The sequence below is a fragment of the Hypanus sabinus genome, chromosome 13 (assembly GCF_030144855.1).
Source record: "Hypanus sabinus isolate sHypSab1 chromosome 13, sHypSab1.hap1, whole genome shotgun sequence".
In the NCBI taxonomy this organism is placed as follows: domain Eukaryota; kingdom Metazoa; phylum Chordata; class Chondrichthyes; order Myliobatiformes; family Dasyatidae; genus Hypanus; species Hypanus sabinus.
Genome location: NC_082718.1, coordinates 61,854,222 through 61,874,387, shown reverse-complemented (window position 1 = coordinate 61,874,387; position 20,166 = coordinate 61,854,222). Strand labels below are relative to the sequence as shown.

Here is a 20,166-nt window from a genome sequence, read left to right as displayed (position 1 = left end):
TACAAGTCTACACATTTCCAAACTTTGATATGCCACCTTCCAACACAATGCCTTCATTCTCTCAACGGTGGGTGTCTGGTGATGATGCCATGCACACCAATGCTCCTCTCCATTTCCCTTCAGTTAGACTTGCTCTCCACTTTGGTTGAGAAGGCTCTCGCCAGATTTGTTCCACTTCTCCTATTACTGCTCTCATCCTTCTCCTCAAAGTCAGAACAAGGGTAAGTTCCTCACCTTCCAGCTGATCAAACTGCAGCCCTTGGAATTCAACAGTAAGTTCTTCTGACCATCTGGTGCTTCTCCTTCCTTTTTTCTCATTGTCCACTTCTTTCAGCCAAGTAACTCTACCACCTATCACCTCTTGGCTTCTGCTTATTCCCTTTCCCCTCACCTGTTTTCACCTATCACCTTGCTAACTTTATACTTTTACCCTGCCTCCACCTTCTTATTCTGGTTTTTTCCCATTTCCTTCCTTGGCCTGATGAAAGGTCTCCATGGAAGGTCTCCACATCACTAAGGACTTCACGTGGTCTGTACACACCAGCTGTGTGGTGAAAAAGGAACACCAGTACCTCTTTCACCTCAGACGGTTGAGGAAGTTTGGTATGGGCCCCCATATCCTAAGAATTTTCTACAGGGGCAAATTGAGAGCATCCTGACTTTCTGCATCACTGCCTGGTATAGGAACTGTACCTCCCTTAATCGCAGGACTCTGTAGAGAGTGGTGCAGACAGCCCAGTGCATCTATAGATGTGAACTTATCATGATTCAGGACAAGGACAGGTGTGTAAAAAAGGGCCCATAAGGTCATTGGGGACCCAAGTCACCCCAACCACAATCTATTCCAGCTGCTACCATCCGGGAAGCGGTACCGCAGCATAAAAGCCAGGACCAACAGGCTTTGGGACAGCTTCTTCCACCAGGCCATCAGAATGATTAACTCACGCTGATTTGAGTGTACTCTATATTGCATGACTCTTCTATTTATTATATATTATTATAAATTACTATAGTTGTGTACTGCACATTTAGATGGAGATGTAACAAAGATTTTTACTCCTCATGTACGTGCAGAATGAGAAAGAAAGTCAATTCAATGCAATTTAATAAATACTTAAAATTTTAGATTACATACTAATTTTATAATACATAATTTGAAGCCTGTATCGTCCAGAAAGCAGTAAAGAGCCTTATTGAAAATGAGATGCTCCTTCAATGGAACCATAGAGAAGATTAAAGATAAAAAGTAAGAACGGGCTCAGAGTAGAAAACTGAAATGATGGTGATCAGAAACTCGAAATAAACAGTCATCCAAACTAATGTGCTGATAGTACTGAGCCATCATAAGCAGTAAATGCAAATGACATATTTCACTGCATGCTTTGATGTTTTGATGTATGTGTGATAAATAAGGCTAATGTAATCATTTTTGCTGCAAGACAATCTGAAAGCAGTAAAACTAAAGCTTCCCCCTCCCCCTCCCAGTAACAGTATTTTATTCACTGATCCAGAACCCATAATGCGTACGCCCTGTTCAAAAAGACATTTCACCTCTTCTCTTTCTTTCAGTGGTGACTTTTACTGAATTACTTATCCATTCTGCCAGATCTCTTTATTTTGGTGCTGCATTTAGTAACCCTAAGTTTTAGAAGAAAATCCTCATCCTTCACACCAAAATGAATCACCTCACACTTTGATCCATAGGGTTAAACTTATCACCTACCCAACCTTCTCACCTGTATTTCTGAATCAGAATCTGGTTTAATATCACTAGCATATATGGTCAAATTTGTCATTTTGCAGCAGCAGTACATTGCAATACAAAAAATATAAATTACAGTAAGAACTATATTTAAAAAATTATGTTAAATAAGTGGTGCAAAAAGAGTGAGGGAGTGTTCATAGGTTGGTTCATGGTCTGTTTGGAAATTTGATGATGGAGGGGAAGAAGCTGTTCCGAAAACATTGAGTGAGTGTCTTCAGGCTCCTGTACCACCTCTTTGAAGGCAGCAAAAAACAAGAGAGCATGTCCTAGGTAACGGGGGTCCTTAATGGTGAATGCTACCTTCTTGAGGCATCACCTTTGGAAGATGTGCTCAATGCTTGGGAGGCTAGTGCCATTGATAGAACTGGCTGAGTTTGCAGTACTGTACTCTGCAGCTTATTCTGATCCTGTGCAGTGGCCCCTTCATACAAGATGGTGATGCAACCAGTTAGAATGTTCTCTATGTTACATCTGTAGAAATTTGCTAGAGTTTGTAGTGACATCCCAAATCTCTTCCAATTCTTAGCTGCTGTCTTTCCTTCTTTGTAACTATATCAATATGTTGGGCCCAGGATAGATCTTCAGCGATGTTGACATCCAGGAACTTGGAACTGCTCACCCTTGCTACTGCTGGCCCCTCGATGTGGACTGGTGTGTGTGTTCCTTTGACTTCCCTTTCCTGAAGTCCATAATCAGTTCCTTGGTCTTATTGACATTGAGTGCAACGTTGTTGTTGCAACACCATTCAATCAGCTGATCTCACTCCTGTACATTTCATCACCATCTGAGATTCTGCCAACAATAGTTGTGTCATCAGCAAATTTATAGATGGTGTATGAGTTGTGCATAACCCCACAGTCATGGGTGTAGAGATAATAGGGCATGTATCTTTGAGGTATGCCACTGTTGGTAGTCAGTGAGGAAAAGATGTTATTACCGATTGGCACTGACTGTGGTCTCATGATGGTAACTTTAAATTCCTTTGCATTATCATATCAGAAATCCTGTCCTGGGACCAGCATGTATTGAAGTGTATCCTGAGAACCTAGTGTGGTAACACCGATGCCCAGTAACAGAATTGGCGGACACAGACAGGTCCGGCACAGGCAAAGCCCTCCTCACCACTGAGCACATTTACAAGGAGCACTACCTAAAGAAAGCAGCACCTGTCATCAAAGACTGCCATCAGGAACAAGGTACATGAGCCTTGGATCCTACACCACCAGGTTCAGGAACGGTTATTATCCTCAGTCTCCAGGCTCCTGAACTGGCATGGACAATTTCATTCACCTTCTGCTTATTAAAATGAGAGGGTAAAGTTTGAAAGCTTAGCAATCCACATGCATTATGATGCAAATACTATGTACAATGTCCTGGGTATGTACTCAAAATGGCCTCTTTGGTTTGTTACAAGTAGGAATGTTTCTTTGTCGGATAAGTGTTTCTCTAGCCGTTGTTTCACTTTAGAATGGCTGATATGGTAATTGTATTCATTTGTTAATCAATGGGGAATGTCATTGTGTCTTGTGATGCTGGGAACTTGGGGGAGGGGTTTTCGCGGGTTTTTCGGGAGAGGCCGAAGAAGAGACTGAAGAAGGTGGACGTGTGCTGGACTGCTCGTAAGACCACCGGGGTGGTCCCAGGTGCGACGGCCGGATGGGTCGTTTGGTTCGTTGATTGAGCTCCAACGAGTGCACTAAACAGACTGAACTTTGACAAGTTGGCGCCTTTTGTTTTTTTCCTTGTATGTATATATATTGTATTGCCTACTATTTTTTAATTTTAGTAAACTCTTTAAAGTGTATTTCATAACGGTATTTGTTGTGGGTTTGATACTGTTGGCAGGCGCGAGGCATTAACTCGATTCTCACAGCACCTGTGTGTACCGGAGGTGGGTTGGAGAGTGGCTGGATCTCCTTTTTTCCCCTGGACATATACCAGCCTGTGGGTAAGGGTTACAACTAATTTTTGTATTTCTCTCCTTGTTGATATTTTCCCTCAGGATCAGAGGTGGCAATCTTTACTGGCCAACCTTGGCTGCCTTGACCGTGTTGGTGGGCTTTCTATTAAACTGTTACACCTAGTTCACCTGTCTCCTTCAGGAAAGGAACATTGCTGTTCTTACCTGGCCTTGATATAGAAACATAGAAAATAGGTGCAGGAGTAGGCCATTCGGCCCTTCGAGCCTGCTCTGCCATTCAGTATGATCATGGCTGATCATCCAACTCGTAACCCTGTATCTGCTTTTTCTCCATACCCGCCGATCCCTTTAGCCACAAGGGCCATATCTAACTCCCTCTTAAATATAGCCAATGAACCGGCCTCAACTGTTTCCTGTGGCAGAGAATTCCACAGATTCACCACCTCCTGTGTGAAGAAGTTTTTCCTCATCTCGGTCCTAAAAGGCTTCCCCTTTATCCTTAAACTGTGACCCCTCGTTCTGGACTTCCCCAACATCGGAAGCAATCTTCCTGCATCTAACCTGTCCAATCCCTTTAGAATTTTATACGTTTCAATAAGATCCCCCCTCAATCTTCTAAATTCCAGTGAGTATAAGCCTAGTCGATCCAGTCTTTCTTCATATGAAAGTCCTGCCATCCCAGGAATCAATCTGGTGAACCTTCTTTGTACTCCCTCTATGGCAAGAATGACTTTCCTCAGATCAGGGGACCAAAACTGCACACAATACTCTAGGTGCAGTCTCACCAAGGCCTTGTACAACCGCAGTAGAACCTCCCTGCTCCGGTACACAAATCCTTTTGCTATGAATGCCAACATACCATTTGCTTTTTTCACCGCCTGCTGTACCTGCATGCCCACCTTCAATGACTGGTGTACAATGACACCCAGGTCCCTTTTCCTAATCGGCCACCGTTCAGATAATAATCTGTTTTCCTGTTCTTGCAACCAAAGTGGATAACCTCACATTTATCCACATTAAATTGCATCTACCATGAATTTGCCCACTTACCTAACCTATCCAAGTCACCCTGCATCTTCTTAGCATCCTCCTCACAGCTAACACCGCTGCCCAGCTTCGTGTCATCCGCAAACTTGGAGATGCTGCATTTAATTCCCTTGTCTAAATCATTAATATATATTGTAAACAACTGGTGTCAGCACTGAGCCTTGTGGTACCCCACTAGTCACTGCCTGCCATTCTGAAAAGGTCCCGTTTACTCCCACTCTCTGCTTCCTGTTTGCCAACCAATTCTCTGTCCACATCAGTACCATACCCCCAATACCGTGTGCTTTAAGTTTGCACACTAATCTCCTGTGTGGGACCTTGTCAAAAACCCTTTGAAGGTCCAAATATACCACATCCACTGGCTCCTCCCTATCCACTCTACTAGTTACATCTTCAAAAAATTCTATAAGATTCGTCAGACATGATTTTCCTTTCACAAATCCATGCTGACTTTGTCCGATGATTTCACCTCTTTTCAAATGTGCTGTTATCATATCTTTGATAACCAACTCTAGCATTTTCCCCACCACCGATGTCAGGGTAACCAGTCTATAATTCCCCGGTTTCTCTCTCCCTCCTTTTTTAAAAAGTGGGGTTACATTAGCCACCCTCCAATCCTCAGGAACTAATCCAGAATCTAAAGAGTTTTGAAAAATTGTCACTAATGCATCCACTATTTCTTGGGCTACTTCCTTAAGCACTCCGGGATGCAGACCATCTAGGCCTGGGGATTTATCTGCCTTTAAACCCTTCAATTTACCTAACACCATTTCCCTACTAACATGTATTTCCCTCAGTTGCTCCATCTCACTAGACCCTTGGTCCCCTACTATTTCCGGAAGATTATTTATGTCCTCCTTAGTGAAGACAGAACCAAAGTAGTTATTCAATTGGTCTGCCATGTCCTTGTTCCCCATGATCAAATCACCATGACTGTAAGGGACCTACATTTGTCTTAACCAATCTTTTTTCTTTTCACATATCTATAAAAGCTTTTACAGTCAGTTTTTATGTTCCCTGCCAGCTTTCTCTCAATCTTTTTTCCCTTTCCTAATTAAGCCCTTTGTCCTCCTCTGCTGGTCTCTGAATTTCTCCCAGTCCTCAGGTGCGCCACTTTTTCTGGCTAATTTATATGTTTCTTCTTTGGACTTGATACTATCCCTAATTTCCCTTCTCAGCCATGGGTGCACTACCTTCCCTGGTTTATTCTTTTGTCAAACTGGGATGGACAATTATTGTAGTTCATCCATGCAATCTTTAAATGCTTGCCATTGCATATCCACCGTCAACCCTTTAAGTATCATTTGCCAGTTTATCTTAGCTAATTCATGTCTCATACCTTCAAAGTTACCCTTCTTTAAGTTCAGAACCTTTGTTTTTGAATTAACTATGTCACTCTCCATCTTAATGAAGAATTCCACCATATTATGGTCACTCTTACCCAAGGGGCCTCACATGACAAGATTGCTAACTAACCCTTCCTCATTGCTCAATACTCAATCTAGAATGGCCTGCTCTCTAGTTGATTCCTCAACATGTTGGTTCAGAAAACCATCCCACATACATTCCAAGCAATCCTCTTCCTCAGCACTCTTACCAATTTGGTTCACCCAATCTATATGTAGATCGAAGTCACCCATTATAACTACTGTTCCTTTATTGCACACATTTCTTATTTCCTGTTTAATGCCATCCCCAACCTCACTAGTACTGTTAGGTGGCCTGTACACAACTCCCACCAGCGTTTTCTGCCCCTTAGTGTTATGCAGCTCTACCCATATCGATTCCACATCCTCCAGGCTAATGTCCTTCCTTTCTATTGCGTTAATCTCCTCTCTAACCAGCAACGCTACTTCACCTCCTTTTCCTTCCTGTCTATCCCTCCTGAATATTGAACATCCCTGAATTTTGAGCTCCCATCCTTGGTCACCCTGGAGCCATGTCTCTGTGATCCCAACTATATCTTATACATTAATAACTATCTGCACATTCAATTCATCCACCTTGTTACGAATGCTCCTCGCATTGACACACAAAGCCTTCAGGCTTGTTTTTACAACATTTTTAGCCCTTATAGAATCTCCTAACTCCCTAAATTCACCTTGTAGGACCTCATCCTGTTTTTTACCTATATCGTTGGTACTTATGTGCACCATGATCACTGGCTGTTCACCTTCCCACTCCAGAATGTCCTGCAGCCGCTCAGAGACATCCTTGACCCTTGCACCAGGGAGGCAACATACCATCCTGGAGTCTTATTTGCGGCCGCAGAAACGCCTATCTATTCCCCTTACAATCGAATCCCCCATCACTATAGCTCTCCCACTCCTTTTCCTTCCCTCCTGTGCCGCAGAGCCACCCATGGTGCCATGAACTCGGCTGCTGCTGCCTTCCCCTGATGAGACACCTCCCCCAACAGTATCCAAATCAGTATATCTGTTTAGGAGGGAGATGACCTCAGGGGACTCCTGCACTACCTGCCTACTGCTCCGCTGTCTAGTGGCCACCCATTCCCTTTCTGCCTGTGTAGCCTTTACCTGCAGTGTGGCCAACTCTCGCTTCCTCACAGTCTGACTTACACACGCTTGTGCAGTCGTGCCCCCATTAAACTGCTGAAGAAAATGACTCTAGACTCACTGATGCAACTGGATATTCACTGCTCTCTGAAATCAGCCACGTTACGCATTGCTACAATTAAAAGTTTTTACTCAGCCATATTAGTAACAGTACAAGCTGTGCAACCTACTGTGTAGGAGCAATGTACGAAGTCCAGCAAGGCAAAAAGATAAAGGCACTCAAAAGCTCTCACCCAAAAGGGAGCGCCTCCCACAATTGATCAGCCACATTCTCGAAATTGATCTGATACAGGCAGACAACAGACCATCTGATTTAAGGAATAGTTGATGCTGGAATTGCGAGCGATGTCTACATCCTACAGACGAGTGGAAAGAGGCTACCATTCCCACAGTGCTACAGGTCAGAGGGTCCCAGGAACTTCACTTCTGTGAAAAAAGGAAATGGCAGCAGGATGGTGTGCAGTTTATGGGGAGCACAGAGCTGATGAAATGTGTAACATTGCTGCTACTTCTTCATATTTTGAAATGGGAGGTATGCAAGCTACAGTTGACAATTACTAAATGGAGATTATATCATATGTTTGTGGTGAATTTGGCCCAGAATGATGCAAGTGGAAACTTACAGAAGTAAAAGCTGTGTTCCTTTCATTGGGAATTTAAGCAGATTTGGTTTGTCACCGAAGATTTTAGCAAGTTTCTACAAATGTACTGTGGAGAGCATCCTAACTGGTTGTATCACTATCTAGTAGGAAGAGGCCAACACACAGGACTGGTAAAAGCTGCAGAGCCTGCTTTATCATGAAACCGACCTCCCCACCTTTGAGGACATCTTTAAAAGGAGATGCCTCAAGAAGGGAGCATCCATCGTTAAAGACTCCACCATCCATGTCATGCCTTCTTCTCATTACTACCATCAGACAGGAACTAGACGAGGCAGAAGACATATACTCAACACTTTAGGAACAACTTCTTCCTCTCTGCCATAAAATTTCTAAATGGACAATGAACCCATGAATACTACCACAGTATTTTTCCAATCACAAACAAGAGAAAATCTGCAGATGCTGGAAATCCAAGCAACACACAAAATGCTGGAGGAACTCGAGCAGCATCTATGGAAAAGAGTACAGTCAACATTTTGGGTTGAGACCCTTCATCAGGACTGGAGAAAAAGGATGAGGAGTTAGACTAAGAAAGTGGGATGGGAGGAAGACCCACAAGGTGATGGGTGAAACTGGGAGGGGAAGAGGTGAAGTAAAGAGCTGGGAAGTTAAAGAGATACAGGGCTGGAGAAGGGGGAATCTGACAGCATTTTTTTCTTTTGTTCTATTCAGGGCAGCCACTTATTTGGGACAACTCATAAAGGACAAAAACTCGGAAAATAGCCAGGATTCCCTTCAATTATTTCAAACACCACACCGTTAATTGGGACAGGAGACTGTAGAGAAACAATTTCTAAACAGTGTCAGACAGTGCACTTGTGTGACAATTAGACACCATACCGTGCTTAAAGCAAACAGTTTCTAAGCAGTGTCAGACAGTGCACTTGTGTAACTATTAGAGTTTCGAGCAAACGGTTTTTAAACAGTGTCAGCTGTGTGTGCTTGTGTTCAAAAAGCAGCAATTTCTGTCACTGATATTTGATGAGAAATACAGTAAGACAATTCAGAACTGCTTTGTTCACTGTGGTTTCAAGCATTCAGGCCTAGAAATGCCAGAAACAGCTGGGAGTCAAAATGAAACGATTTCACTACTTCATTAAGTTAAGAACCATTAAGAATTTGAAGGTATTGATAATCATCTTCAAAATTACAATGAAAATGAAGATTAGAAGAATGCAATCATCAACAGTTTTATATGAAGGCAGTCCATTAGGTGTACTGATTTTGTTTATTTAGTCAATCAAAAAACACATCTACGCAATTCCAACATCAATAACTAATTTAGCTTTATAGTACAGTGGTAGTATTGATAGTGTTCTAATCTGTTCAGTATTTCATTTAAATTTATAACTCAATTAAACATTTTTATACCTTTTTAATCTATTTTCAGGCAGCAACTTAATTGGATCAATTAACTGATGTGTCCCAATTAACTGGAATCATAATAGTTATTATTACTATACATATAGTAAATTAGTTACTTATAGTATATTTTGTATATTACTCTATACTGTTGCCACAAAACCAATTTTAGGACATATCGTATGTCAGAGATAATAAATCTGATTCAATTGCATGGCATCAGTTTCACCCCCTATCCTTGGATTGGAGTTGATGACTCTACCAACAATATGAAAACACAACAGCCTAAATAGCTAGGAAATGTATTTTAATATGCAGTTATTGAATTCAGCAAATTTGGAAGCTTGTCTTATCAAAGAAAGGCTGTATTAGACTATAAAGTTAGAATTGAAACAAATGAAACACCATAGACAATCAATTACTGGTCACAAATTTCAAAACTTTGAATTAAAATTTCACAAGTCGAGAATCCAAAAAACTGACTCTAAATAAAAAAATAATAATAATAATCTGGGAAGATGGAATTTGGTACGTGGTTCAGGATTATTCTCATTAAGTGTCCAAATGATCACAAGGAGGAAGTAATTAGAATCAGAAATACAATTTTCCTCAAAGTTCGAAGTAGGTTTATCATTAAAGTATTTGCTTGCCACCGTAAACTACCTTAAATTAATTTTCTTATGGGCATTTACAGGAAAAAGGAAATAGTGGAATATAGTGAAATAAAACTATACACAAAGACTGACCAATAACCAAAGTGTAAAAGAAGACAAACTGTGCAATTAAAATAGACAAATAAAAATGAAATTAAACCTGCCCCTGTAGCCAGAAACAAAAACACAGCATCAGATGATGTGTGGAGTCAGACCAGGGTCAATAGTGTGGCTCACTGAAGTCAACTCTACACCAAACAGAATGATTTTACTCAGACATTCTTTAGAGAATAGAGGAAGCTGAACTAACGATGCAATCTAGTTAAGATTTTTTTTTGAGGAACCAGAGAAACTCACTGGAAATCACCCAAACATCTTCATTCTAGAGTAGTCACTATTTGGGAAACCATTAAAAAGCAAATCCCTTGAAGATTTGACTATGGCAAAATATTCATGTCATGTAAGGTATTTAACCTAAAATAGACTTTTAAACTCTTTCTTTCTTTTCTCAGTTCTGAAGAGAATCAAAACGTATTAAGCAAAGCCGAAATTTTTTTCTATGTTGCAAGATCCCAACCAGTTCCTCAAAGATGTTCAGGGAAGGACTCTGCCCACTTTCCCCAACCCATTCTGGAGTTCCTATGATTCTAGTCCTATTCTTTTTTTTAAGTTCTGGCCAGCGACCAGTCAGAAGATGGAGGAAAGGGATTTCACTCGGGTCCACTGACTGAGTGGAAAAAGGCAGTGGAGCTGATAGCAGTTTACTTGGAGCTCTGACCAGCAACCCAGCAGTGTTGGGATTGATTAGCAAAAGCAAAATTAAATGATGGCAGGGGAAAGTGCAGTGGCCATTGTTGGAATGGACAAAGTTAGAGTAGTTAGGTTTAGCTCTTTGAGAGTTCAGTGAAGGGAGGCTTCAGTCAAAAGGCAAAAAAAGAAAAGCTGTAGATCGTTTTTTTTTCTTTCTATCTGCTCAGCTAGGACAGTAGAGATGCCAGGCAGGATAGTGAAATACTCCTCTTGTGGGATGTGGGAAGGCAGGGAGACTTCCAGTGTCTCTGACAACTACAACTGCAAGTGTGCATCTGGCTGCAGCTTCTAACAATCCATGTTGAGAAGTTGCAGCTGGAACTAGATGAATTCCGGATCATTCGGGAGGCTGAGGGGGTGACAGATAGGACATATAGACAGGTGGTTACACCCAAGGTGCAGGACACAGGAAACTGGGTGACAGGTAGGGAAAGGGGGTGAAGGAGCCCTTTGGCCAACCTCCTCAACAACAGGTTTATCACTTTGGATTCTATTGGGGGGTGAGCTAACAGAGGAAAGTCAGATTGGCTGGTCTCTGACACTGAGTCCGTCTCTGTGAAGGGCGAGAAGAGGCATGCTGTGGTGATAGAGGATTTGTTAGTTAGGGGAATGGACAGGAGATTCTATGGGTGAGAAGAAGATCCTCAGATGGTATGTTGCTTCCTGGGTGGCAGGGTCTGGGATATCTTGGATCAAGTCCTCAGCATTCTTAATCAGGAGGGTGAATAGCCAGAGGTCGTGGTCCATGTAGGTAGCAATGACATGGGAAGGACAAGTGACGAGGTTCTGCATAGAGGGTCCAGGGAGTTGGGTGCTAGGTTTACAGTTTTTCACGTGGCTTAGGAGTTGGTGTAGGAGCAAGGGCATAAGATTTTTGAATCATTGGGCTCTCTTTCAAGGAAGGTGGAATCTATATAGGTGAAAACGTTTGCACTGGAACTGGAGGGGGAGTAATATCCTAGAGGGAATGCTGCACGGTGGGGTTTAAACTATAGTTGCCAGGGAATGGTGACCAGAGAGCCTGAACACTGAGAGGAGAGGTTCTGGAGTCAGACTTTGGTAAGACTTGAGACAAAGTCAGGAATCCAAAGGTTGCGCACGGTGCGACGAGTGTCCTGAGCTCCGAATATTTCAATGCAAGAACTATCGTAGGAAAGGCAGATGAGCTCAAGGCATGGATCGACACCTAGAATTATGATATTGTAACCATTAGTGAGACTTAGATGCAGGAGAGGCAGGACTGTCAGCTCAGTCTTCGGGGGTTCCGTTGTTTTAGACGTGACAGAGTGGGAGGGATCAAATGAGGTGATACTAGTCAGGGGAAATGTCACTGCAGTGCCCAGTCAGGACAGACAGGAGAACTCGACTGGTGAGGTGTTACGGGTGGATCTGAGAAATAAGAAGGGTATGGCTACAACAATGGGGCTATATTACAGACCACCGAACAGTCCGAAGGATTTAGAGGATCAGATTTGTAAAGAGATTGCAGACTGTTGCAATCTGTTACAGTACGCTGTTACAATACTTTAACTTTCCACAAATTGGCTGGGAATTCCATACTGTAAAAGGACTGGATGGGATAGAGTTTGTCAAATGTGTCCTGGAGAGTTTCCTTCATCAGTATGTAGAAGCCCCACTGAAAGAGTGTGTGATACTGGATCTGCTGTTAGCGAATGAGACAGGACAGGTGCCTGAAGTTTGTGTAGGGGAATACTTTGCATCCAGTGACCCCCAATGCCATTAGTTTCAAAGTAAGTAGGCAAAGAGGTACCTCTGGTCCACGGGTTGAGATACTAAATTGGAAAAAGGCCTGCTTTAATGGTATCAGAAATGATTTGGCAAGTGTGGATGGGACAGGCTGTTTTCCGATAAAGGTGTACTTGGCAAGTGGGAGGACTTCGAAAACAAAATTTTGAGAGTACAAAACTTGTATGTGCCTGTCAGAATAAAAGGCAAAGATAACAAGTGTAGGGAACCTTGGTTTTCAAGAGATATTGAGGCTCTGGTTAAGAGATAAAAGGAGGTGTATAGGCAAGAAGGAACAAATGAGGTGCTTATGGAGTACAAGAAATGCAGGAGAACAGGCGTGAAAGAAATCAAGAAGGCATGGAGTTGGTCAGCAATCCATGTGTGGAGCCGGAACAGATGGGACAGACCTTAAATGAATTCTTTGTACTGGTATTTACTCAGGAAACGACACAGAGTGGCATGAGGTTCGTGGACCCTCTACAGATTACAGAGGAGGAGGTGTTTGCTACCCTGAGGCAATTCAGGGTGGATAAATCCCCAGGGCCTGACAAGGTGTTCCCTCGGATCCTACAGGAGGCAAGCGCAGAATTGATGGGGCCCTAGCAGAGATTTTTAAATCGCCCTTAACAGCAGGGGAGGTACTGGAGGATTAGAGGATAGCCAGTGTTGTTCTTCTGTTTTTAAAAAGTCTCTAAACATAAACTAGGTGAGTCTGAGATCAGTTGTGGGTAAGCTATTCTAAAGTATTCTAAGGGGCCTGACATGTAAGTATTTGGATAGATATGGACTGATTAAGGATATCAGCATGGCTTCTTGTGGGTAGGCCACGTCCAACCAATCATATAGAGTTTTTTGAGGAAGTTACCAGGATGAAGGCAAGGCAGTGGATATTGTCTATATGGACTTCAGCAAAGTCATTAACTAGGTCCTGCATGGGAGGCTGGTTAAGAAGGTTCATTCAGCATGAGGTATTAAATTAGATTAGACGTTGGCTTTGTGGGAGAAGCTAGAGAGTGGTAGGAGAGGGTTGCCTCTCTGACTGGAGGCCTGTGACTAGTGGTGAGCTACAGGGATCAGTGTTAGGTCCATTGTTCTTTGTCACCTGTATCAATCATCTAGATAATAATGTGGTTAACTGCATCAGCATATTTGCAGATGGCACCAAGACTGGGAGTGAGTTGGATGGTGAGGAAAGCTATCATGGCTTACAGAGGGATCTGCAAGAGCTGGAAAAATGGGCTGAGAAATGGCAGATGGAGTTTATTGTAGACAAGTGCAAGGTGTTGTACTATGGTAGGACCAACGAGAGTAGAGCACTGAGGAGAACAAAGATCTGGGTATAATTCGTTGGAAGTGGCATCACAGGTAGATATGGTGGTAAAGAAAGCTTTTGGCACATTGGCCTTCGTAAGTACAGAAAATGGGATGTTACGCTGAAGATGTATAAAATGTAGGTGAAGCCTAATTTGGAGTATTGTGTGCAGTTTTGGTCACCTACCTACAGGAAAGCTGTATACAAGTTTGAAAGAGTGCAGAGAAAGTTTACAAGGATGTTGCCAGGTCTGGAGGACCTGAGTTATAGAGAAAGATTGAATAGATTAGGACTGTATTCTTTAGAACATAGAAAATTGAGAGCAGACTTGCCAGAGGTGTACAAAATAATGAGGGGTATACAACCAGAGGTCATGGATTAGGGAAGAAAGATGAGAAGTTTAAGCAAAACATGAGGAGAAACATTTTCACTCAGAGGGTTGTAGGAGTGTGGATGAGCTGTCTGCAAAAATGATGCATATGAGCTTGATTTTAACATTTAAGACAAGTTTGGATAGTAGGGGTATGGAGGGCTATTGACAGCAGATTGACAGGAGAAGGCAGGTTAAGTGGTATTGGCATGGAATAGATGGGCTGAAGGGCCTGTTTCTGTGCTGTACTTCTCTATGACTCTATAACATGGTTGTTCTTAAATGTCCTGCACATGGCTAAACTAATCACAAAGCAATAGGTCGAAGAGCCAGCCAACAAGTGCCATCCCAGGGCAACTACAGGTGGTAACTAGCATCAACCATCCCTCATCATGGGAATAAAATTAAATACACTATATAAATAGACTGTAAAGAAGTATCAGCTTACCATCCTCTCAGTTAACAGGTATAAGTAATTTGGGTCCACTTTATCAAGCAATATGCTGTGGCGTATTGGAGATTCATCTCTCAGCTCAGTCAGAATACTTGGGCGAATAACTTCCATATTTTCATCCAGAACCAGCTGCAATAAAAATCATGCAGTTAATTCATCTACTTCCATAGTCTGAACTGATATCTGACTTACAATAGCATAATATCACATAAACCTGCTAATCTTCATTCACATTTCTCATTATTGGCTTGGGAGAGTATACCGTGCTCAGACTGGCTGCTGAATCCCCCAACCTTACAGAGAGTCCACTTCAAAAGGCTAAGGTTGTCAAAGACAGTGTTCAGAAACAAATCACAAGAAAATATCCCTTCTGAAGGAACTTGGTGAGTTAGGCTGAGGGATGCCTAAGACAAGAGTCATTGAAAAAAATCTTCTGTTTTTTGTTATTGGTCTTCTTCAAAGTAAAGCTATGCATAAAAGTGCAATATGAACCAGAGACATTCAGACCTGCCAACAAGGAGGATCATTACAAAATATCACAACAACAGAGCAGAATACCTTCAAAACTGGAGATGCATATTGACTGCATGAGAAATGTGTCTCCTCTGCCTCCATTCATTATCAACAACCCTACAGTTCACACCACTTTAGCATTGAGGTTGCTGGGCATCTTTATTACACAGGACCTCATGTGTGGAGAACACTATCTCCATTAACAAAAAGGCTTGGCAGAGGATGTACTTTTTGAGACATTTCATAAAATTCCATCTTTCCCAGAATATATTGGTTCTGTACTACAATGCCATCATAGAGAGTTTCCTCACATCAGCCATTACTGTCTGGTTTGGTACAGCATCCTCTCTCAGCACACTGTATGAACACCACAGTGAACCGGTCAGCAGGAAAGGTCATTAGCTGAAGTCTACCATCACTGCAGGTATGTTTCTAGGACAGAGAAATGGGCAGGAAAATCATTGCAGAAACTATCCAAACAGCAAACTGTCTTTTCCAAGTGCTCCCTCCTGGTCATTAAAATAGAAATCTCGCACTATCTTAAAAGTTTCTTTCTCCCAGGCAGTTAATCTGATCAACTATTCTAGTTAGCCCATCCCACCACCCTGTATCTATTACCTCAGTCATTGAACTGCTCTGTAAACACTTTGAACCACTTTTTATGAAGCTGTTTACTTTGTAAATACATGGTGGTGTTCATGTATTTTTGCACATTTTAATCCATATCCATACTTTAACCTCTAATTTTATTTTCATAGACAGTAGATACCAGTTAATTGGGGCAGCTACTTATTTGGGACAACTCTTAAAGAATAAAAACTAATTGAGAAAATAGTTGTGATCCCCAACATTTATTTGGGATACTATGCTGTTTAATTGTGGCAGATGACTGTTGCTGAATAGTTTCTAACAAACGTCGATCACAAGCAATTACATGACATGAGATGCAACACCATGATTCAAGTGAACAGTTTTTAAATACCACCAGTTGCATGTATTTGTGTTCAAAAAGCAGCAATTGTGGTCACTGATTGTTGGCGATAAATAAACAGTAAGACAAATCAAAACTATTTTGCTCACTGTAATTTCAAGCATCCAGGCTTGGAGATGCCTGAACTGTTGAGAGTGAAAATGAAACTATTTCACTACTTCAAAAAATTAGAAACTACAAGGAATTTAAGGTTTTAACAATCATCTTTAATGTTACAACGAAAATGAAGATTAGGAGGATGCAATCATCAACAGCCAATCCATTATCTAGGTGTCTGTGCCAATTTTTTTCATTTACAGTCATAAGAACGCAATGCAGATGAATTTCTCCATTGATAAGTATTAGGAAATAATCCACAGTTTTATAGTGCTGCATGTACAACAAGCTGGATGAACTCAGCAGGTTGGGGAGCAACGGAAATGAGCAGTCAACGGATGCTGCCCGACCTGCTGAGTTCACCCAGCTTGCTTGAATGTGTTGATTTGACCACAGCATCTGCAGTGTACTTTGTGTTTACTATAGTACTGCAGTAGTTTCAGTAACTAATTTGTTCTGTATTTCATTTACTGTAAATACATCATTTATTTCTCAGTTAGTCATTTCCTGCTTGGGGGGGGGGAAGGTTCAGGAAATCAAAACAAGAATATTACTTATACTACACCATTCAGGGTGCAGCAGCTGAGGGATATTGCTAAGGATATCAGAACATGTACGCTTGAGAATGATCTGAGGGAACTGTTCCAAGCAATTAGCTACTGGAGAGCAATACAGCGTTTTGCCAGAAACACGGCAATATGCTGGGGGTGGAGATGTGGAGTTAAAGAATGTGATATTGACTATTATGAGTACTAACAGTGGAGACCCAACAGACAAGTTATGTAAACATTACCAGAGGAAAGGAAAACACCTCATTGAATTTGTGCCCAATTGTGGACGGTGTTCCAAGGGGTGTATAGATCAGTATTAGATCGCGATCAATTAGAGCCAGAACCTGAAGATATATGGTTAAGCACATTAGCACCAATGAATCTAGAAATATATTGGAAATATTTGATCCAAGGGACCATGCACATGTTGAGGCACAGGTACTCAGAAAAACGAATACAGCATGGAAGAAGGAAGTGTGGGAGTTAGACTTTAACTTTAGGAATACTCCAGAGGCAGTTAAAGTGAAAATACATGGATGTCTTGTGGGGAGAAGCCAGCGGGGAAATTGTAGAAGGGAAATAACACTGCACTGGGGTGCACCTTTACTCAATTGGGGAAGCTACTGTTGGGGGCAGGACAGCGCTCAAAACTGCTGTTTCAGCTGTGTTAATGTGGGTCGTTATGCCCAGAACTGTACAGCAAACAGATCACTTGATCTGACTCCTAACAAGAATCAGAGATTTCAATTACAAAGGGGTCAAAATAAGTTGGAATTTTGGTTAATGTGGGGATTTCATGCTTTAAACTTGTTGAATGTTGTTTACTTTTGCATGTTAAATAACTTCCAATATTTCTGTTTTAAAGTCTTGGAGTAACACATTTCCTCAATGGTGTCAGAATGTAACTGTATGTTATGGTTAAATCCTTCGGAACAAGCGATTTTCTTAAAAGTGTGAATAGTTTGCATGTTTCAATTGTATGAAGTGTGGTCACATGAGAGTTCATCTGAGGCTATGTCCATACTACACTGGATAAATCCGTAACCGAAGCTTTTCCTCTTCGTTTTTACCCTCCGTCCACACTAAAACGGTGTTTTCGTTCCCCGAAACCAGAGATTTTCAGAAATGCTCTCCAGGGTGTGTAATTTTGAAAACGCCACTCTGCCGGAGCAATGTGGATGGGGTAACTGGAGAAATCCGAAAACACTGTCAGACGGCAGCGCGCCATTTCATTGTTTTCTTGAACGCAACCTAACAATTTCAGAACAGATGGCAACAAGACTGAAGCCAGAAGAGTTCGAAATGTACTCACAAAATACATTGACCCATAACTTACTGAATAAATAAGTATACTCACTTTGCCCTGTTTTCTGTCCTTGCTTGTATGAAGGTGGTTTACCTATTTCTGCAAGTACTTCTCTGACAATAGATGTGTAACAGCCTAATGTAACATTGTAAGGAAATACAAGATAATACTGATGCAGACATGTTTTATACATTTAACAAGGTGCTTTATTAATGCAACAGAGTTGGTCAGTTTTTCAATGTTCATCGTCAGCCAGGTCATACTGTCAGTTAACTCCCTGTCGGTTGCCTCCATACGCTTCGGTATTTGGATTTTTTAACTTTTAAGTCCTCCTGTGCGAGAGCCAACAGCTGTCTGTCTTTTAAGTTTTTCTAGTCTGTAACTGCACAAACACGCACTTACACGGCAAGATTCAACACCAAGTATGTCGCTTAGTTTCGGTAGATGTGTCCTGCGCATGCGCAGTAGGAGGAGATTTGCCGAAATATCCGTGGACAGAGATATTTTTTAAAACGCATAGTGTGGACGCCTATTGTTTTTACGCGAAACCAGCGTTTTCGAAATTATCCTGCCTAGTGTGGACATAGCCTGAGAGAGAGTGTGTGTGTGTGTCTGTGAGAGAAAGAGTGTAAAGATTATTTTTAAGAGGCTGTGCCTTTAAGAGGTTTCAACAATGTGTTAATGTTTCGGGAGCCTCAACCAGCAGTTCTCTAAAGATGTGTGAAGGCTTTTCGCAAGAGTTAACAGCTTATTTTAAGTTTTGAAGTTACTTGAGAAGGTCCTAAAGGAAGAACAGTACAAGTATAGATTTTTGTTTGTGTTTTTGGTTTGAGCTTCTTTATTTGTTTTCCATGGAATTGATTTTAGAGAAACTCAGATTCCGCACTGGCCAGGTGTAATCTGGGTTAAAATGGAAAGATGTACATGTATAACATGTGGGATATGAGATACCCATATTTGTTCATTAATTGTTCTTTAGTGGACAGTTAATATTTTTATTAGTATTAACTTACTTTTTCTTTGACTTTTCATGGAGGGTCAGGAAAATTTAGTAGGTGTGCACACAGGTATTCTATTGTGTAAGCTCACGTGTTCATCCATTGAGACAATAAAGATACTTGTTGGTAATTACAGATTCTCTTTGTACCTCTCTGATCATTATTACTAAGATGTAGATCTTTGTAACAGTGTGCACTACTTGCACTGGCAGCTTGTTCCATACTCTCACAACCCTCATGCTCCCCTTAAACTTTTCACCATGTTCCCTCATTGGTGCTACCAAAGTGCAATATTTTGTACTTGTCTGGATTAAATTCCATCTGCCATTTTCAGCCCATTTTTCCTGTTGGTTCAGATCTCACTGCAAGCTCTTTTAGCCTTTTGCACTGTCTACTACACTCCCAATCCACAAATTTGCTGATTCAGTTAACCACATTATCATCCAGATCATTGAAATAGATGACAAACAATACAGCCAGCACTGATCCCTGTGGCACTAGGGTCCATCACCTGCTGGTGCTTTTCCTTACTTCTCTAGACTCTGTGTCCATCTCCTGAGTAAAGAGATCCCCCCCCCCCCCCCCGTCTCTTTTGCCTCTACGCATAGATTACAATTCTGATCTTCCAGAATGGGCTAATTTTGTCCATTGCAATCCTTTTGCTCTGAACGTATCTGTAGAATCCCTTAGGATTCTCCTTCACCTTGTCTGCTGGTGATCCCACCCACCCTGCTCGTGTACTGTTTATCGCAATCCCATCAGGATATAGCATCCACACTGGACTCAAAAACGGTTACTTTCCCCAAGCAGTAAGGCGGTTCTACACCCGTCACTACCATTACTTTAACATTTCCTGTCAGTCACCTTACATACAGGCAATCCTGTGCCTAGCGTCACTTTGGAATCAATAGAATATAATCAATTTATGTATATAAGCTGTATTAGGCATTTATATTTATTATGTCCTTCATCTTATCGTGTTTTTTATGCTGTATCCAATCCAGAGCAACAATAATTTTATTCTCCTTTA

General features: G+C 41.6%; 1 protein-coding gene across 1 annotated transcript in view; it reads right to left on the bottom strand.

Annotated features, from left to right (window-relative positions):
• The window catches only part of plxnc1 (plexin C1), a 229,139-nt gene that overhangs the window by 160,163 nt on the left and 48,810 nt on the right, over positions 1 to 20,166 (bottom strand). Inside the window, exon 3 of the mRNA XM_059987740.1 lies at positions 14,676 to 14,810. Coding sequence (XP_059843723.1) covers positions 14,676 to 14,810 — 135 coding nt within the window. The remainder of the gene's footprint in view (positions 1 to 14,675; positions 14,811 to 20,166) is intronic.